The 18292-nt window shown below is 46.4% G+C and overlaps 1 protein-coding gene across 2 annotated transcripts in view; it reads left to right on the top strand.

Moving 5' to 3' along the window:
• Positions 1-18292, top strand: part of PDS5B (PDS5 cohesin associated factor B) — an 813886-nt gene that overhangs the window by 413577 nt on the left and 382017 nt on the right. For both annotated transcript variants that reach the window (XM_069205557.1, XM_069205556.1), the window contains exon 20: positions 5723-5846. In XM_069205557.1, the coding sequence (XP_069061658.1) occupies positions 5723-5846 (124 nt within the window). The remainder of the gene's footprint in view (positions 1-5722; positions 5847-18292) is intronic.

The raw sequence follows: 18292 nt of genomic DNA, 5'->3' as shown, positions 1-18292 counted from the left end.
TTGGTGTTTCGTTTTGCCATACAAATTGTAGATGGAAAAAGGTGGCCCCACTTTCTACTTAATCCCTTCCCCCAGAGGAAATCTGCCACGGGTCGAAGGAACAGGTGTCATTGCATTGTCATCGATGAGAAGTCCTGAAAGAGGCCTATCCTGTGGCCCTCAGTCAATTGTGATCTGGTCACGGACTGCTGACAGAATGGCCTCCTTCTGTTTGTAATAATGAAGGCAAGTGAGGCTATTCTGTGTATGGCTTGGGGAGTGGGTGGGCTGTCCAGCTCTGTGGGTTCAGTTAAGTGGTATGTCCTGATCTTTAGGAGTTGGGCCACATGACGAAAAAGACAGTCATCCAGTCTCCCTGAGACGGCCTCTGAGGGCACCCCTTTTATGTGAATATTGGAGCGCCCAAACCTGTTCTCCAAGTCCTCCAGCTGGTACTGTTGTTCTTGGTTCCTGTCTTACACACAAGGATTTCTCTCCTGTGGTTATCGATATCCTCTTCTTGTGTGGCCGCTCCAGTGAGTCAATGCGTTACCCCTGATCTATGACCTCTCTCTTGAGGTCTTTGAGTTATTTTGCTATTTCTTGATTTAATGTGGTGAAGTCCTCTATAAGAACCCCGAAGAGCTGCTCAAGAAACGTTTTCGTTATCTGGTGTCATCACTCTCCAGGGCCCCTCCTTCGCCAGGTGTGCTCACATCTGCAGTCTGTTCTTTAGGAGGGTCTGTCTTCTTAGCAGGGGTTTTGGCAAAGACGTCATTGAGGGAACCCTCCTTCTTGTTGGGTCTTTGTGAGGCCATTGTAGTCGGGAGGAGTCGTTAGCAGGGGGAGATTAGTGTGCTCAGGTTGAAGTGTCTACAGTATCAGAGTCTATTCAATCAGTTAGTGTCACTATTGAACCCACCTAGCTTCACTGTAGCTGCACTGGGTGTCTGGACATGGGGGGACACAGGCGGGCTAGAGGTGTCTTTGCAACACTCCCCAGGTGGAAGCCTTTCTGGCGCTACCTGTCATTGGGCTGTAGGTCAGGGTCCTGCGGCATGTCCTCCTTATTGGAAGTGGCTGTGCAGAAGAGCCTCGCTATAAGGCCAAGTGTCAGAGGCTGCCGTCGATTACCAATTCAAGGGGGAGAGGGGTCCGGCTCAGTCACCACGTGTGGGGCAGGGACTCCACACCACAGAGGGGTTCTCGTGAGCCTTTCCTGATGCGCGCAGGGACCACCAAATTTAACCAACACACATGAAGGCCCCAACACTGTTCAGTCCTCTCATTGGGCCCAGTGCGCTTCGTCCTCAGTGCCGTGAAACTCCCCTGTTGTTTCTAGACGTGCTGTCACCAGCATAAACTAGCTAACTTGCCTGGGAGCTTGAGCGTCGGGCGCTATTGTGGTCCTCCAGTTGCACAGCGTGTGGTGGCACTGCCATGTGCAGGAGGGGCACTGGAGTCACAGGGAAGTCGCAGCCGGCACCGTGTGGCTTCTGTGTAAATCTTGGCCACCGCTGGCAAGTGCTAGCTCCCCCCCCCCAAAGCTTCGGGCACTCTAACTCGTTGTGCCTCCTGTGACTGCTTCTTGGTCCACTAAAGCAATGTGGCAGTCCTGGTCACAGGGTTGACTTCTCTCAAAGTACTCTAGGTCCTGGGACGAGTCCAGTCTCCAGTGGGCTCCTAGTCACAGCCAAATCCTTCCCTGAGCAATAACCTGATTTCTGGATCAGTGGTGCCCAGTCTGTGGTCCTTTGACCCGTGTGGGTCCAGGAAGCTTCCTCAGGGGGTCTGCGACTGCTAAGAAAATTAAACAATAATAACAGATTCATAATGTGTACATAAATAAAGTGGCTAAATGTACAATTCAAAATTTTAAACGCTGTGTAAATGTCATAGAATTTATTATTTGAGACTAAAAATTAAAGTAGTATCCTGAGATGGATTTGTGAGAGCAGTGCAGGTGCACCAAGCAGAATATAGTATGTATGATGTGTGGCTTCAGTTGAATTTAGAAAATTTCCAACCTTTCTATTAAAATTAATTTGCTTTTTTTTTTTATTGATATGTTTGCAGATTAAGTAAAATTTGTTATAATTTGTGTATTTGTTTGATAAATGCTTGTTTGTGTATTTTTGGGGATATTGTTTTGCTGTTGAAATCATCAACATTGTTTAGGCCAGGTTCCCTGGGTTACAGTAATGACTCAGTGAGGGGTCCCTAGATTCCAGTAATGATGGAGTGGGGTGTCCACAGAGGTCAAAAGGTTAAGAACCACTGTTCAGGGTGACCAAGCTGCACTCAGACTATCCTGGGCTCAGCGAACTCAAGTGCGACTTTGAGCTTCGGATCCAAGTCTCTGGTGCTGCATGGCAGTAGTTGGTGGCAGTCTGAAGATTCTGGGCTTCTTCAGCTGTGCTGCGAACAGGTCAGCCAACTGACCCGTGGAGTCTCTTGCTTTTGCTGGGCTCTGGAGATGACTTCTCCACGAGCAGGACACAGCAGGCACAGTCCCTTCTCCTTTGCTGGACACCAGGTTCAGAAGGTGTGGTCCATGCCGGTGCAGCCTCTTTGCCGGCTCCGTGGTGCAGCAGTGCAGTCCTTCTTCCAGTCCAGTCGAGATGTGAGTTCCGGGTACCCTATTTATGCTCAGAAAGTGCCCTCAGGGTAGACGCCATTAGTAGCCAGTGGGCTACCACTTTCCCTCCCTCTCTCCATTGACCACATCCTAGAAAGGGTGGCTTCTGGATATCCCAAGATGCAGCATTCTGCCCACTCACAACATGGCAGAACCATTTCTTGGCTTCTAGAACCCTCTAGCCTAACCAAGAGGTGTGGCTACCAAGGGGTTTAATGCCCTTGAGAAACCAGTTTGGTAACTGGTTTCCCCTTCCCTGTCCCTAGCGCCATTCTGTCTATCTAGGCAGTGGAGCAGCCCCTCTCCAATGTTACCCATTTGCCCTTCAAAGGTAGCTTCTCCTTTAAACTCACCATTTGGGCCACCACCTGTGTGGTTTCCTGCAGGAGGGAGTTAACATCTCTCTCTCTCTCTGTCTTTGTCTCCTTTTCTGGGATTTGTTAGCTCATCTCCCCGGAAGGCTAGAAAGCTGTCTCGGGGACAGGCTCCTTGTGCAACCGTGAAGGTCACAGGAGACTAAAGGCAACAAAGTGGTAACTTTGTAAAAATTGCACACTGCCACTTGTTACATTACTTATGACTTCAAAATCAAATCTAGCTGAAGTAGCGAGTTGTTTGGTCATACAGTGCTGGAGTTAGCACAGCTGAAGGGTCACTGTTTAACCCTGTACTTGCCAATGAGATGACCGAGTCTTTCCGTAGTAAAAACAAGTGTCACATTTTACTGCCAGAACATGTAAAATATGTTATGCCCATAAATTATATGACACCTTGGGGCTTGCTAAACCTGCCATATTGGTGACTTACGCATATTGCAGAGAGTGGTTTGGCTTTGGCATAACTTGAAATGGAGAAGTCTTGCTATCAGTTTAAAACTGCTCTTCCAATATGCAGTGGCATACTTGGAGACTCGTTTTACTTATGTCACACCGATGGTGGCACAACCAGTGCTGCGGTCCCTGGGGTGCCTCTAACTTACATGCCCTGGGTATGAGTGGGTCAGGCAGACATGGTTCTCCAACCTGTTGGGAGATGGTGCAGCACAGGTCTGTGAGACAGACAGCTCACCTGGACTTGTTGACAATGCAAGAGGGTCAGGTATACTACCTGGAACCAGCAACCCTCAGCCTGTCACTTAGAGGTCCTCAAGAATCCAGAAGGTCTGACATAAGAAAGTGCTGAACAGCAAAGTGGAACTGATCCACACGCTAGTGTCATAGGGAAGGACTTTAGGAAAGCTGAAGACACTGCTGTTGTCAAGTACTTTACTTACGTGTTACATGAGGGACTTTCCTGCACCTCACTTATGGTACACCTCTCTGCCATAGTGGCATACACAAGGGGTTTCAACAGGAGTAGTTTTTTCAACACATGGTCATCAAGATATTCCTGGAGGGAGCAAAAAGGATAGTGTCACTGAGGTCAGCCCCATCGCTTATTTGGAACCTAAGCCTTTTGCTGATGGATAACACAGGTCTCACGTACTTTACACTCAAGGCTTTCTTATTTTCCATCATGTCTGTAACTGAGAGTTTGTGAACTTCAGGGATTCTCAATACAAGAGCCGTATCTACAAATACACAGAGACTGTTGTCATGAAAACATTTCCACAGTTTATCCGACATTGATTTCACATTTCCATGCCAGCTAGGCCATTCAGCTATTATCTTTTTTCCAACAACCAAAGAGAAAAACAGAAAGATCTCTTAGTACAATGGATGTCAGAAAAGCAGTCATGTACTACCTACAAGAAAACAAACCTATGAGGAAAGGAAACCAATTTTTTATGTATTTTGCCACAACAAACAACAGTTTGCCAGTCACCAAGAGGACTACCGCAAAATTGATAGTCTGAGTAGTCCAGCCATGCTCCAAGGCAGTTGGAGTGGCACTTTGACAAACTGGCGTGACACTCACTTTTGTTGCTTGAATGATCATAAATAACATTTGCATGGCAACCACATGGTCTTTTGTGTGCCCTTTCACAAAGCATTTCTGCGTGGACATCCAAACTAAGGAATAGGGCAGGCGGAACAAAAAGTAGGGAGGTACATGTTTACAAATGCATACTCCGTACAACGCAGCCTCCCAAGAGAGGAGAATACCAATACAATATCTATGCATGGCATGTGAATCCAGAAAAGATTCACACTATTAAACAAAATGGTTACCTACCTGTAGGAGTAGTTTTAGTACTTGAAGAATGTTCTGAATTCACATGCTGAGTTCTACCCAGCTGCCCATACTGAAGTGAATTGCAACATAAGGAGGTAAGAGTTTGTACAGGAGAGGAGGAAGCCACACCTACAAGAGGGTCGGCCAAAAGGGAAAAAATAATGTGAAGATGGCTACCATGCATCGGAGCTTTCTGAACTTGTGTCTGACTATAGTCAGTGAGGGACATTGCACCAAATGACAAAGGCTTCATGCCCACCAAAAAAAAAAGAGAAGGGACTGAGACCACTACATATGAATCCAGGCAATTATTAATTCTGCAGAACTACTTGTACAGGTAGGTGACCACTTCTTCGAGTAGAAGACAGTGAGGGATTGAGAAATTAGTAGTGGGAACGATGGGGGCAATGATGATAATTGATCCATTATTTCTCATTGTCTGCACTGATAAATTGCACTATCCTTTCAGCCATTGTTCTCTTCCAGTATCTTTCTTTTGACTTGGGACTCTATACACTGATAATTTATTTTAAGCTGAACTGAAATGAGTATAGATATGAGTTGGCTTGCTGTGCTCTGGATGGTATATCTCTGTAACTGCCAGGGAGCCAGTGTTTGTTCCCAAATCAGAGAGTTCTCCAGACTATTGTGTTGCATCCTCATACTATAATTTTCTTCAACCTTTTTTTTTTGTCTTATTAGGCTGCGGGCCCCCACAATCAAACTTTTATGACAGGTTCCACAATGTCTCACTCTGAGCATTTCTTTGTACTGGCATCTGCCTTGTCTGTTCCTATTCAGCTCCCAGCCCTCTATTTGTAGTGCAGGAGGTATCCGAAGACAGTTGTGGACTTAGCTACCTGTGGCTCTCAGTTAAAGGATTATATTCACTGAAGATGCTGAAAGTTATGTCTTTCTGTTCTCTTTTAGAGCCTTGCTTCCAGTATTGCAGCAGAAAGCAAAAAAAGGTCCTCCTCGGCAGGCCAAGTATTCTATTCACTGCATCCATTCAATATTTTCCAGCAAAGAAACACAGTTCGCTCAAATATTTGAGGTAATTACCTACTTTTTAAAACATTTGACGATTTCATTGATGTGGGTACTGACTTTTGCTTTTGTTTGAGAGCATTGTAAAATGCCTTTAAATACTGTTGCTGGATTAATAATTAGATACTGCTCAGATAGTGAGTATGTAGTGTTGGGTTCCAATTGTATGTGCTTGATTGGTTAGAATAACACTTAAGAGGAAATTCCCTTTCTCAGAATGCAGTTCAGAAAACATTGACTACAGCTGGGATTTTATTTGTATTTATAAGTAACTGTTTAAATGCAATACATTGCATCATTTATCAAAATACTGATATAAACAGTATGTCTTCCAGGCAAGGAAGCTGATTCTGGCTGCTCCTACACTGAAAAGATATTTTAGTATTTCCATTCCCTAAAAGCCTACCCTTGAAAGAACTCTAGACATTGATTTTCTTTTGAAATGTCTTTTTAAGACCTTTTCCTAAGAGACTATCTAGCAGTAGAAAAAAAATTAGACGATTAATATGTGAACAGTTATGTTGCACATGTTTAGTTAAAAATCCGCTTTAGTAGACTTTTTGTTGTGGCATTAACAAAGACAAAACATCACTGTTAGTTTGTCTTATGAGAGTCTAATGTTTAGTTTTCGTAATATTTTCAGCTCATAGTCACAGTTGGGTTTTCTATATGAGGCTTACTTTAGTAAAGATAGATTATTATAAGAGCTATGGGGGAAGAAAAAGAATGTTTCTGCAATATTGATTACTTTCTCTTACTGGTGCTCTCCCATTGCTAAACTCTGGCATTGCACCAATTAGTGGCAGGGACATAACGTCTTCAAAAGCTGGTTGAGTGCATTCCATGGCCATGAACCCCCTTAAAACACACGGAAACACATCATGGTGTCATTACACTTAGGTGGTTGTATGAAAGTGCCTCTTTTGAAATTATGCCTCCCTCCCCCACTCCCACTTTTTTGCCTGGATTCTCGTGTAATTTTGACTGAAAGTGCACTGGGTCGCTGCTAAACAGGTCCCTAGTGCCAGATCTCTTTCCCTTAAACTGCACAGTCATTTTTCCAATTGGCAAACCATTAGTTGCCACTGTAAATCTCTTGTAAATGGTACCTCTGGTGCATAGGGTACGGGGTACTAAAGAAAGGTCCATAAGGGCTGCAGCACAGCTTGTTCAACCTTCAGGTACCCCCTCACTAAGTGCACCCAGTGCTGGCTACAGAGGGTGCGTGTCTTGGTGCAGGTCTAAAATGAAAACACAAAATGACGCACAACCTGTGTGCCCTGTCCCCTGAACACTGCATGTAATATATGTAAGTCACCCCTCTGGCAGGCCTTCCAGACCTAAAGGCAGGGTGCACTAGATTTCCTGTGAGGGAATACCTACATGAGCAGATATGCCTCTGCTATGTCTTAGTCGTTTCTCAGGCATAGTAAGTGAAGAGTGAAGCTATTTTAAGTACATGTGCTGGACACTGGTCATTACGAGTTTCCCAGCTACATGATGGCTTCACTAAAGATCGGGATGTATCAAAAATCTCGTATTAATAAACCCTCACTGAATCCAGTGATCGATTTATTAACACATGCACTCAGATCTGCCAACTCTTAGAGTGGGTACTGACTGGTCACAACCAGTGTATCCACTTTAGAGGTGAGAGCCAATGCTCTTGAGGGGTCAGAACAAAGGCCTGCTCTGGGCAGAGGGGTGGCCTTCTCTCCCAGGCAGGGAAGACATTCCAGGGCGGGGAGCTTCAAAGGTCTTGCCGCCTTTGAAATGTGACCCAGGCCTCTCCAAATGGTGGAGGGGGCTGAAACTCATTTCCTGACCCCACTTTTGGTGGCAGGTCTGGTGGAAAAATTAGGTAAATTAGGAGGAGTTCCCACTCCATGCCAGTCCCTTCCCCAGGATGGACGAGCTGAAGTGGATACTATCTTTGAAATTCCTCCATCTTGTGTGGAAGGAATTAGGCCTATAGGCTTAGGGCTATGCCCACCTCCCAAAGGAAGTGGTCATAGGAAGGGCGCAGTCACTATAGAGGTAAGTAGCCAAGTGACTACCATCTGGCACTCCCTGTAACACCCATAAATTCCATATTGAGGTGGCACTCCTAATCCCTACAATCACATTCCTGTTGACCTCAGAAGAGCCTGACACTACAGAAGTCACACAGCAGAATAATACTTAAGACCACTACTGACTTGGCCCCAGCCCTATTTGCCTGCATGCAGCCTTCGAAGATCCTGCAGAAGAAGACTACTTGTCCTGCTGTCAGTGACCTCCAAAGCCTTGGGAGGACTGCCTGCCTTTAATAAAGAACAAATACTCCAGTTGAGAGCAGACCTGTCCGAAAGAAAGAACTCCAAAGAAGAAAGAAACCTGCCCGAGGATCCGCGAAACCACCGCTTGGAACCACCTCTGCACATGACGCCCAGACCCTGAGTCAAAGTGGCCCAGCAGTCCAGTGAAGGTACTCCAGTGCTTCCGACCCTTAGTCCGTCGTGGGTTGACCCCTGCCGGACTCCTCAGCGATGCCTGCAGCCTAAATCCAAGGCCCTCCCATGACCGCGACCTGCTTGTTAAGCTGTTTCCGACTCCAAAAGACCCCCTGCACCCGGAGCCCCTGGGCCTTGGCGTGCTAAACCGTTGCTGTCCCTATGACCCCTGACATCTCAGCTTACATGGGCAGCTGTGGGTTGACCACTCCTGGCCTAAGCCTGCAGCCCTTTTCTGAAAGTGATCTCGTGCTTTGAATAACATTGGGAGCCTTCCTCTGCACTTGTGCTCTACACCTGGCTGCCTCTATGCAGCTGGGGGTTTAAGTTTGGTGCTACCTTGTGCCCCCCTTTGTCCTTGCTTCAAGCCCAGGGATTTGCTCCACTCACCTGGAAGCAGCGCTGCAGCGGATACCCCCTGTTTCCAATTAAAAGCATTGAGCGCCGGACACTGTGTTGGCACTGTGCACCTGGCCGTCCCTGAGCCGACGATGAGGATGTAACTTTGGTGATGCCTTGTGCAATTCCCCTCCCCCCTCTCTGTGCTTGCCTCAACCTCCGGACCCCAACTTCTGACATCCCCTGTACTTACCAGGGAGCAGCGCTTCTTCAGTCCCCCCCTGTAACTAACATTGGACCCCAACTTTGATCTTGTCACCCAGCTGCCTCTGTGCCGCTGTGAGTGCCCTCTTGGTACCAACCAGAACCTTGCCCGGTGCTAGCCTGAACCCCTGAAGACTAGGGTTGTAACTGCAACTTGTCTTCCTTCCATAGGTTAACATTGAAGAGTCTGAAAATTGCACTGAAGCAGCAAAGTTTTCTAGGTAACCTAAGAGAAGGTTTTAACTTTATTAAGGACATGGAGGTAAGGATTTTGCTCTCCTTTTGTCGTTTATTTTTTAACAGCAGCCGTGTTTTAAACCAACAACATAACTACATTTCTCAGAAAACCAAGTGAAATGGTACAAACAAATCTACAGTCAGTCATCCAATGGGACGCTGGGGACTACTATAACCATCTGAGTCCCTCCTAGCTGTTAATCTTTCTTCCTGCAACTCAGGTTGACTCTGGAATATCTCAATCTTGTTTGGATGACTCTGATCCTGCAACAGCCAGCAGCAATTATAATCATAGCTATTATCCAACGTAGCCGCAATAAGCACATAGTATCTAAGAATATCATTTCAATATGACAATGAAACACTCAGAATTGTGTAACATTGAGAGAACCATATCCATGCGAAAATAGAGTAACATTTCAGGTCAATTACTCAAGGAAAAAGGTTACTTATAATAGATTGATATCACGCGGGGGCAAAGACAAATAAGCTTATAGCGGGTGGGCTAATCCTCACCTCCGTGTCGAGAATTGAAACTTATTTTTATGTTAGGTAGAATTTTTTTTATTCTATGTCAGGACCCAGAGGCGAGGATTATGCTGGTACAAAGCTCATCCACCACCAGGGCCGCAATGGAGGAGACTGGTTTAAAATAAAACCTCTTGAAGATAGAATCTGAAGACCAGTCTGCTGCATTCAGAATATCCTCCAAGCAAGCTCTGAGCGCAAAGGCCTATGATGCCATTGGCACCTCTAGTTCAAATGAGCCCAAAAAATCCTGGTATTGATTCTTGCTTTTTGCATGGCCCACGGAACCCATCTCGCTATAGTAGGAGAAGAAACCTTTTTAAAAGGTTTTTGGAGAGCAATGAGAAGTTGCAGTTCCCCCATGTGGACAAAGAGCCTCCATCGTGGCCTCGTATGCCTTGATGCGTTATACGACACATAACTTGGTAGAATTAGAAAAGGCAAGGTACGAAATAAGACGGAAATTACATTTTGTTCTTCTAGCAACATGAAAATTGACTCCGTCTGGGGTAAAAGTTTGAATTGTAATATCCAGTGTTCGAACACTGGACAAGGCAAAAGTGTTGCCAATTTGGAGGACAACTGTTTCCTAGAAAGATATCTGTTAAAGAGCCAAGAGGTTAAGAGGATCAGAACCTCATTAGCATCCCAGAGGACTGAGTATTGCGTTTCCGGTGGAAGGGATAATCTGATCCCCCCCCTCCTGGGCAATTTACTAACTAAAGGATGTTCCCCGTCTGGAAAACCTCTGACCAGAGACTGTCCATTGGAAATCGCCGAGCTTAAAGGTATTGTTCGACCTGTACGCAAGGCAGCCTGAGCCCAGTGAGGCCAGAAAGTTTTTAGGATCTCAAAAACTTCTGCCCCCATGGGCTCCAGATTCCCAACACCAACCCAACCATCGAGACCAAGCAGACTGGTAGTGTTAATTGTTCCCTCCGCCCAAGCTCTCAACAGGAAGGCCGATGCTGTTCTCGAAAGTCCTGGGACTTGACTTTGAGAGACCCATCCAGAAGTAGGTGGTGGGGGTTCTCTGAGGAACTGGTGGGGAGAGATAGATTTAGGAACAGATGGATTGGAAAATCCCCAAAAAGTTCCACCAGAACTGGAAACTACAAGTTGCAAATTAGTCACCACTATACGATCTGCCTCCTGTCTGCGGGTCCGAGCCACCAGTCTCATCATGGCAAACGGCGTAAAGACGTAACCTTCTCCTTCGACCAGTCCTGGAGGAAGGAATCAGTCTGTTCCACCCCGGGGTCCGGTCTCCAACTGAAGTAGCAGGGAAGTTGGTAATTGAGGCACAACACTAACAGGTCGATCGTGAAGAGGCCCAATGAGATTTGAGGGCTTAAAAAAAACACAGAGGGTGATGATTCCCATAGGTATCGAGATTGCCAGTCCACAATCTGGTTGGCAGTGCTGGGAAGATGTTTCACTGTCACCGAGATCTCGCGTTGAAAACAGTTCTCCCAAAAATCTTTGGCCATGCTAGAGAGGACCCTGGACAGAGTGGATTTGAGATGATTGATGTAGCGGACCATTGCTATGTTGTCAGTCTTCAGGACACATCACTGACCCCGTCCCTTGGTCCAACATCTAATTGGGCTTTTTCTGCGGCAGACCAAGTGCCGGCTGTGGTGAAATTCTGACAATGCGTATCCCAGCCAGCGCTAAATCCGATTTGGGTCCAAAAAATGGTGCAGCCATTCCAAGCCTCCATATGGGAGCGCCCACATAGGGGACCCAGGCCCCGGCAGACACTTTTTGCCCTTTCACTTGCTGGGCTAACACCAATTAACATATCGCCTGGGTCGGGTCCGCTAAGTGGGAAATTCACATGATTCCGTGCCTTATTACTGACCCCTGCGGATGTTCAGACGCTAGGTGACTTGGGGCACTTTGAGGCAAACACCCGGACAGATGTGCTCAGCAGTAACGGTTGGAAGACATGCTGACACGTCTTCGCCCGCAAGGAGGGGAAGCTTGCAATCTTTTGGGTGCATGCGCCCCACCCCTGAGGAGGCAGCCAGAAGGGCCCACAATGGCTGCAAAGTAGTGGCATTTGTTCCCGTGAGCTGCAGAAGAAAATGGCAAAGGAAATAAGTAAATAAATAGAACACAGGTAAACAGCTTCAACAGGCAACAAACACCAAAGAAATCAAGTGTGACAAGAACAAGCAACGGGAGCAGAGTCACAATACTTAACTTCCACGCGGCCGCAGAGCAGCAAAGAAAGTGGGACACTGAGGAAGGACATGGGTGATTATGCCAGTCCCCGGCCTCTCATTGGATGACTGGTTGTTACTTTGTTTATATCATTTCCTTAGTTTTCTTAGCAATGTAGTTATGTTGTTGGTTTAAAACATGGCTGCTGTTAAAACTAAATGAAGAAGGAAGAGCATAATCCTTTCCCCTTGGTCCAGACATAGAATTTAGCTTCTCCTGTCGGTGTCCTCTTTCGGAGTCCCAATATGACCCAGCCTGTCTATCTCCTGTTCTTTCTCTGTGGTAGAGCCTGGCATCTCAGTGCAGTAGATTGTGGGCATGATGAAGACTGATAAATGGGTAGTGAGATGCCTTGTCACAAAAGGAAATGGAAATGTCCACCCCAGACAGCGATCGTGGTACGGTAGTATTCACCCATCTCCTCTACAGCACAGCAGAGGAACCAGTGCCTTAAATCCATGTGGGTATAGAGTTTGATGCAGAACCCATGATAAATCACAACTGAGGGTGATTTAATGGAAGATTTAATTAAGGGCCTCCAGGAGGACTTATCATTGAAGGCATAACCCTGCAGTGGTCTTGAAAAAATTAGAAAGGATGTGCACGGTGTCACAGATAGGGTCTTTGCGTGACTGGCAACAGATCTATGGAGCCAAACGTTTTGAGACCTGATCGTCTCACTTTCAAGGATCAAAATATAACACTGTAGCTAAAAGATTAGGAGAACTGCTCTCCATAAAATGTGAGTATCTGAGAAGTTCCTCAGGAAACTGTGAAAAGAGTGGTTTAACTTGCTGAAGGTAGAAGAATCAAAATACATAGAGCTGGACAGAACTCACATGATGGTGGAATTTGACCAACAAGGAAATTGCTGTTAGATATCCTGTCGAGTATACCATTTTCAACTAAATGAAAAGAAAATGACAGGAGCAAGGGAATGGTCTAATTTTTTTGATTCTTTTTTTTTGTTCTTTAAGGACCTCCCTCCTTGCCACTCCTAAGAATAGGAGGGAATTTGAACAGTGCCTGAATTCTTAAGGTCTTGCACCATTGAGTATAAATGGTGGCATCACTTCAATTTGAATTGACAGCATGAGGGTCCAATCTGAGAGATGAAATCTCCCTCCGAGACTAAAAAGCTTCCATAACTGGAAGATGGACAATGCTCTGATATGGTAGATAATCGCTCAATCCTTGGGACTCAACCTCATAGAGGGAGAAATGGAAGAAAGTTGCAGGGAGCAGTCACAGTGTAAAGTGCCTTCAAGGTGATCATAATTTGAGAAAATATTGTAATGCTTAACCAGCTACAGAGACTATTCTAAAGACTGCTGGGTTTCGATCGGCATGATGCATCATAAGGTCATGTTCGATGGCATCTGTCGCTGTAGATACGCATGTTCTGCAATAGCTCGCCATCTGGTGTTGGGCCGGAGTGTTACAAGTTGTTTTTCTTCGAAGAAGTCTTTCGAGTCACGGGACCGAGTGACTCCTCCTTTTGTCTCCATTGCGCATGGGCGTCGACTCCATCTTCGATTGTTTTTTTTCCGCCATCGGGTTCGGACGTGTTCCTGTCGCTCCGAGTTTCGGAACAGAAAAAATAGTTAATTTCGGAAGATTTTCGTCGGTATTGTTGCGTTCGGGATCGGCGTACTTACATTCAACACCGCATCGAAGATCGAAGAGCTCCGGTGCCCTTCGGGGTAGTTTTTCGATCCTCCGTCGGGGCCTGGTCGGCCCGACCGCGTGCTGAGGAACGCCGATGGAACGGACCCCTTTCCGTTTCTGCCCCAAATGCCACAATAAATACCCCTACACAGACCAACACTTGGTCTGCAACCTGTGCCTGTCACCTGAGCACAGCGAAGACACCTGCGAGGCCTGTCGTGCGTTCCGGTCCCGAAAAACACTCCGAGACCGTCGAGCCAGAAGACTTCAAATGGCGTCCGCACCGACAGCCCGACGGGAGTTCGAGGAACAGGAAGAGGAAGGTACCTTCTCGATCCAAGACTCAGACTCCGAAGGATTCGACGATACACAAACCGTGAGTAAGACGTCGAAAACCACACAAAGAAACATTTACAAGGCCCAGGGGACGCCACTGCCACCAGGCCATGGCTCAACCCATAAAATCGGTGACCGACCGTCGGCACCGAAAAAGGCCCAAACGGTGCCGAGATCGTCCGACTCCGGTCGAGACACCGGCACGCAGCCTTCTCGGGACCGAGAAAGTGCTGGAGACAAGCCTCGACACCGAGATGCCGGTGTGGACACGGCTCGACGCCGAGACAGCGGCACCGAAACAGATCGACGCCGAGAGGTTTCGGCCCCGAAAAGAAAAAAAGTCACCTCGGAGCCGAAAAAACACGCAGACAAAGTTTCCATGCCGAAACAAACTGCAAGCGACCCAGCTTCAGGCTCTTATACAGAAGAGCACTCGCTAACCTCCCAAATGCAGAAGCATAGGTTTGAGGAAGAGCTACAAGCAACTGATGCGGACCATACGCAAAAGCGTATCTTCATTCAGCAGGGGACAGGAAAAATAAGCACCCTTCCCCCCATTAGGAGAAAGAGAAGGTTGGAGTTCCAGACGGAACAAGCACCACAACCAAAAGTGGTGAAAAGAGTTACACCACCACCCTCTCCTCCGCCCGTGATTAACGTTTCACCAGCACAAACGCCATCACACTCCCCAGCTCACACCACCATGAGCCAGGGTGACCAAGACCAGGACGCATGGGACCTATACGACGCCCCAGTGTCAGATAACAGCCCAGAGGCATACCCTACAAAACCATCTCCACCAGAAGACAGCACCGCGTACTCTCAGGTGGTGGCTAGAGCAGCACAATTTCACAACGTAAGCCTCCACTCAGAACAGGTCGAGGATGATTTCTTGTTCAACACACTCTCCTCCACCCACAGCTCCTACCAAAGCCTGCCTATGCTCCCTGGTATGCTCCGGCACGCAAAAGACATATTTAAGGACCCGGTCAAAAGTAGGGCAATCACACCAAGGGTGGAAAAAAAGTATAAGCCGCCTCCTACGGACCCGGCTTTCATCACAACACAGCTGCCACCAGACTCTGTTGTTGTAGGAGCAGCTAGGAAAAGGGCCAACTCTCACACATCTGGAGATGCACCACCCCCAGATAAAGAAAGCCGCAAGTTTGATGCAGCTGGTAAACGAGTCGCAGCACAAGCTGCAAACCAGTGGCGCATCGCGAACTCCCAGGCACTACTTGCGCGCTATGACAGAGCCCACTGGGACGAGATGCAACATCTCATTGAACATCTGCCCAAAGACTTCCAAAATAGGGCAAAACAAGTGGTTGAGGAGGGACAGGCCATCTCCAACAACCAGATCCGCTCCTCCATGGACGCTGCAGATACAGCTGCACGGACAATTAATACATCTGTAACTATCAGAAGGCATGCATGGCTCCGAACGTCTGGATTTAAACCAGAGATTCAACAAGCAGTTCTCAATATGCCTTTTAATGAAAAAGAACTGTTCGGTCCAGAAGTGGACACAGCGATTGAGAAACTCAAAAAAGATACGGACACTGCCAAAGCCATGGGCGCACTCTACTCCCCGCAGAGCAGAGGGAATTACAGCTCATTCCGTAAAACGCCCTTTCGAGGGGGGTTTCGGGGTCAAAGCACACAAGCCAGCACCTCACAAGCCACACCGTCCAGTTACCAAGGACAGTATAGAGGAGGTTTTCGGGGACAATATAGAGGAGGGCAATTCCCTAGAAATAGAGGAAGATTCCAAAGCCCCAAAACCCCTACTACTAAACAGTGACTCACATGTCACTCACCCCCTCCACACAACACCAGTGGGGGGACGAATAGGTCATTATTACACAGCATGGGAGAAAATCACTACAGACACTTGGGTTCTAGCAATTATCCAACATGGTTACTGCATAGAATTTCTACCGTTCCCTCCAAACATACCACCAAAAGCACAAAATTTAACAACACACCATTCCAATCTCCTAGAGATAGAAGTGCAGGCACTATTGCAAAAGAATGCAATCGAATTAGTGCCAAACACACAAATAAACACAGGAGTTTACTCACTGTACTTTCTGATACCAAAGAAGGACAAAACACTGAGACCAATCCTAGACCTCAGAGTAGTCAACACTTTCATCAAATCAGACCACTTCCACATGGTCACACTACAAGAAGTATTGCCATTGCTAAAGCTGCACGACTACATGGCAACTTTAGACCTCAAGGATGCTTATTTCCATATACCAATACACCCATCGCACAGGAAATACCTAAGGTTTGTATTCAAAGGAATACATTACCAATTCAAGGTACTGCCTTTCGGATTAACAACCGCACCAAGAGTCTTTACCAAATGTCTAACGGTAGTCGCTGCACACATCAGAAGGCAGCAAATACATGTGTTCCCATATCTAGACGACTGGCTAATCAAGGCCCATTCGTTAATAGAGTGCTCAAATCACACAAATCATATCATACAAACCCTCTTCAAACTAGGGTTCACCGTCAATTTCACAAAATCAAAAATTCTGCCACGCAAGGTACAACAATACCTGGGAGCCATAATAGACACATCAAAAGGAGTAGCCACTCCAAGTCCACAAAGAATTCAAAATTTCAACACCATCATACAACGCATGTATCCAACACAAAAAATACAAGCAAAGATGGTATTACAACTCCTAGGCATGATGTCATCATGCATAGCCATTGTCCCAAACGCAAGACTGCACATGAGGCCCTTACAACAATGCCTAGCATCACAGTGGTCTCAAGCACAGGGTCACCTTCTAGATCTGGTGTTAATAGACCGCCAAACTTACCTCTCGCTTCTGTGGTGGAACAACATAAATTTAAACAAGGGGCGGCCTTTCCAAGACCCAGTGCCACAATACGTAATAACAACAGATGCTTCCATGACAGGGTGGGGAGCACACCTCGATCAACACAGCATACAAGGACAATGGAACGTACATCAAACAAAACTGCATATCAATCACCTAGAACTTCTTGCAGTTTTTCAAGCACTAAAAGCTTTCCAACCAATAATAGTTCACAAATACATTCTCGTCAAAACAGACAACATGACAACAATGTATTATCTAAACAAGCAGGGAGGGACGCACTCCACGCAGTTAAGCCTGTTAGCACAAAAAATTTGGCATTGGGCAATTCACAACCAAATTCGCCTAATTGCACAGTTTATACCAGGGATACAAAATCAACTCGCAGACAATCTCTCTCGAGATCACCAACAGGTCCACGAATGGGAAATTCACCCCCAAATACTGAACACTTATTTCAAACTCTGGGGAACACCTCAGATAGACTTGTTTGCGACAAGGGAGAACGCAAAATGCCAAAACTTCGCATCCAGATACCCACACAAACAATCCCAAGGCAATGCCCTATGGATGAACTGGTCAGGGATATTTGCTTACGCTTTTCCTCCTCTCCCTCTCCTTCCTTACCTGGTAAACAAACTCAGTCAAAGCAAACTCAAACTCATATTGATAGCACCAACTTGGGCAAGGCAACCCTGGTACACAACGCTGCTAGACCTATCAGTGGTACCCTGCATCAAATTGCCCAACAGGCCAGATCTGTTGACACAGCACAACCAAAAGATCAGACACCCAGATCCAGCATCGCTGAATCTAGCAATCTGGCTCCTGAAATCCTAGAATTCGGGCACTTACAACTTACCCAAGAATGTATGGAAGTCATAAAACAAGCAAGAAGGCCATCCACCAGGCACTGCTATGCAAGTAAATGGAAGAGGTTTGTTTGCTACTGCCATATTAATCAAATACAACCATTACACACAACTCCAGAACATGTAGTGGGTTACTTGCTTCACTTACAAAAATCTAACCTAGCTTTCTCTTCCATTAAGATTCACCTTGCAGCAATATCTGCATACCTGCAGACTACCTATCCAACTTCCCTATATAAAATACCAGTCATTAAAGCATTCATGGAGGGCCTTAGGAGAATTATACCACCAAGAACACTACCTGTTCCTTCATGGAACCTAAATGTTGTCCTAACTAGACTTATGGGTCCACCTTTTGAACCCATGCACTCCTGCGACATACAGTTCCTAACCTGGAAGGTGGCATTTCTCATCGCCATTACTTCCCTGAGAAGAGTAAGCGAGATTCAGGCGTTTACTATACAGGAACCTTTTATACAACTACACAAAAATAAAGTCGTCCTAAGGACCAATCCTAAATTTTTGCCAAAGGTTATTTCACCGTTCCATCTAAATCAAACAGTGGAACTTCCGGTGTTCTTTCCACAGCCAGATACCGTAGCTGAAAGGGCACTACATACATTA

This window comes from Pleurodeles waltl, chromosome 8 (assembly GCF_031143425.1).
Source record: "Pleurodeles waltl isolate 20211129_DDA chromosome 8, aPleWal1.hap1.20221129, whole genome shotgun sequence".
Lineage (NCBI taxonomy): Eukaryota > Metazoa > Chordata > Amphibia > Caudata > Salamandridae > Pleurodeles > Pleurodeles waltl.
Note: the sequence above shows the minus strand (reverse complement) of the source record. Positions and strands in the feature narration are given on the sequence as shown.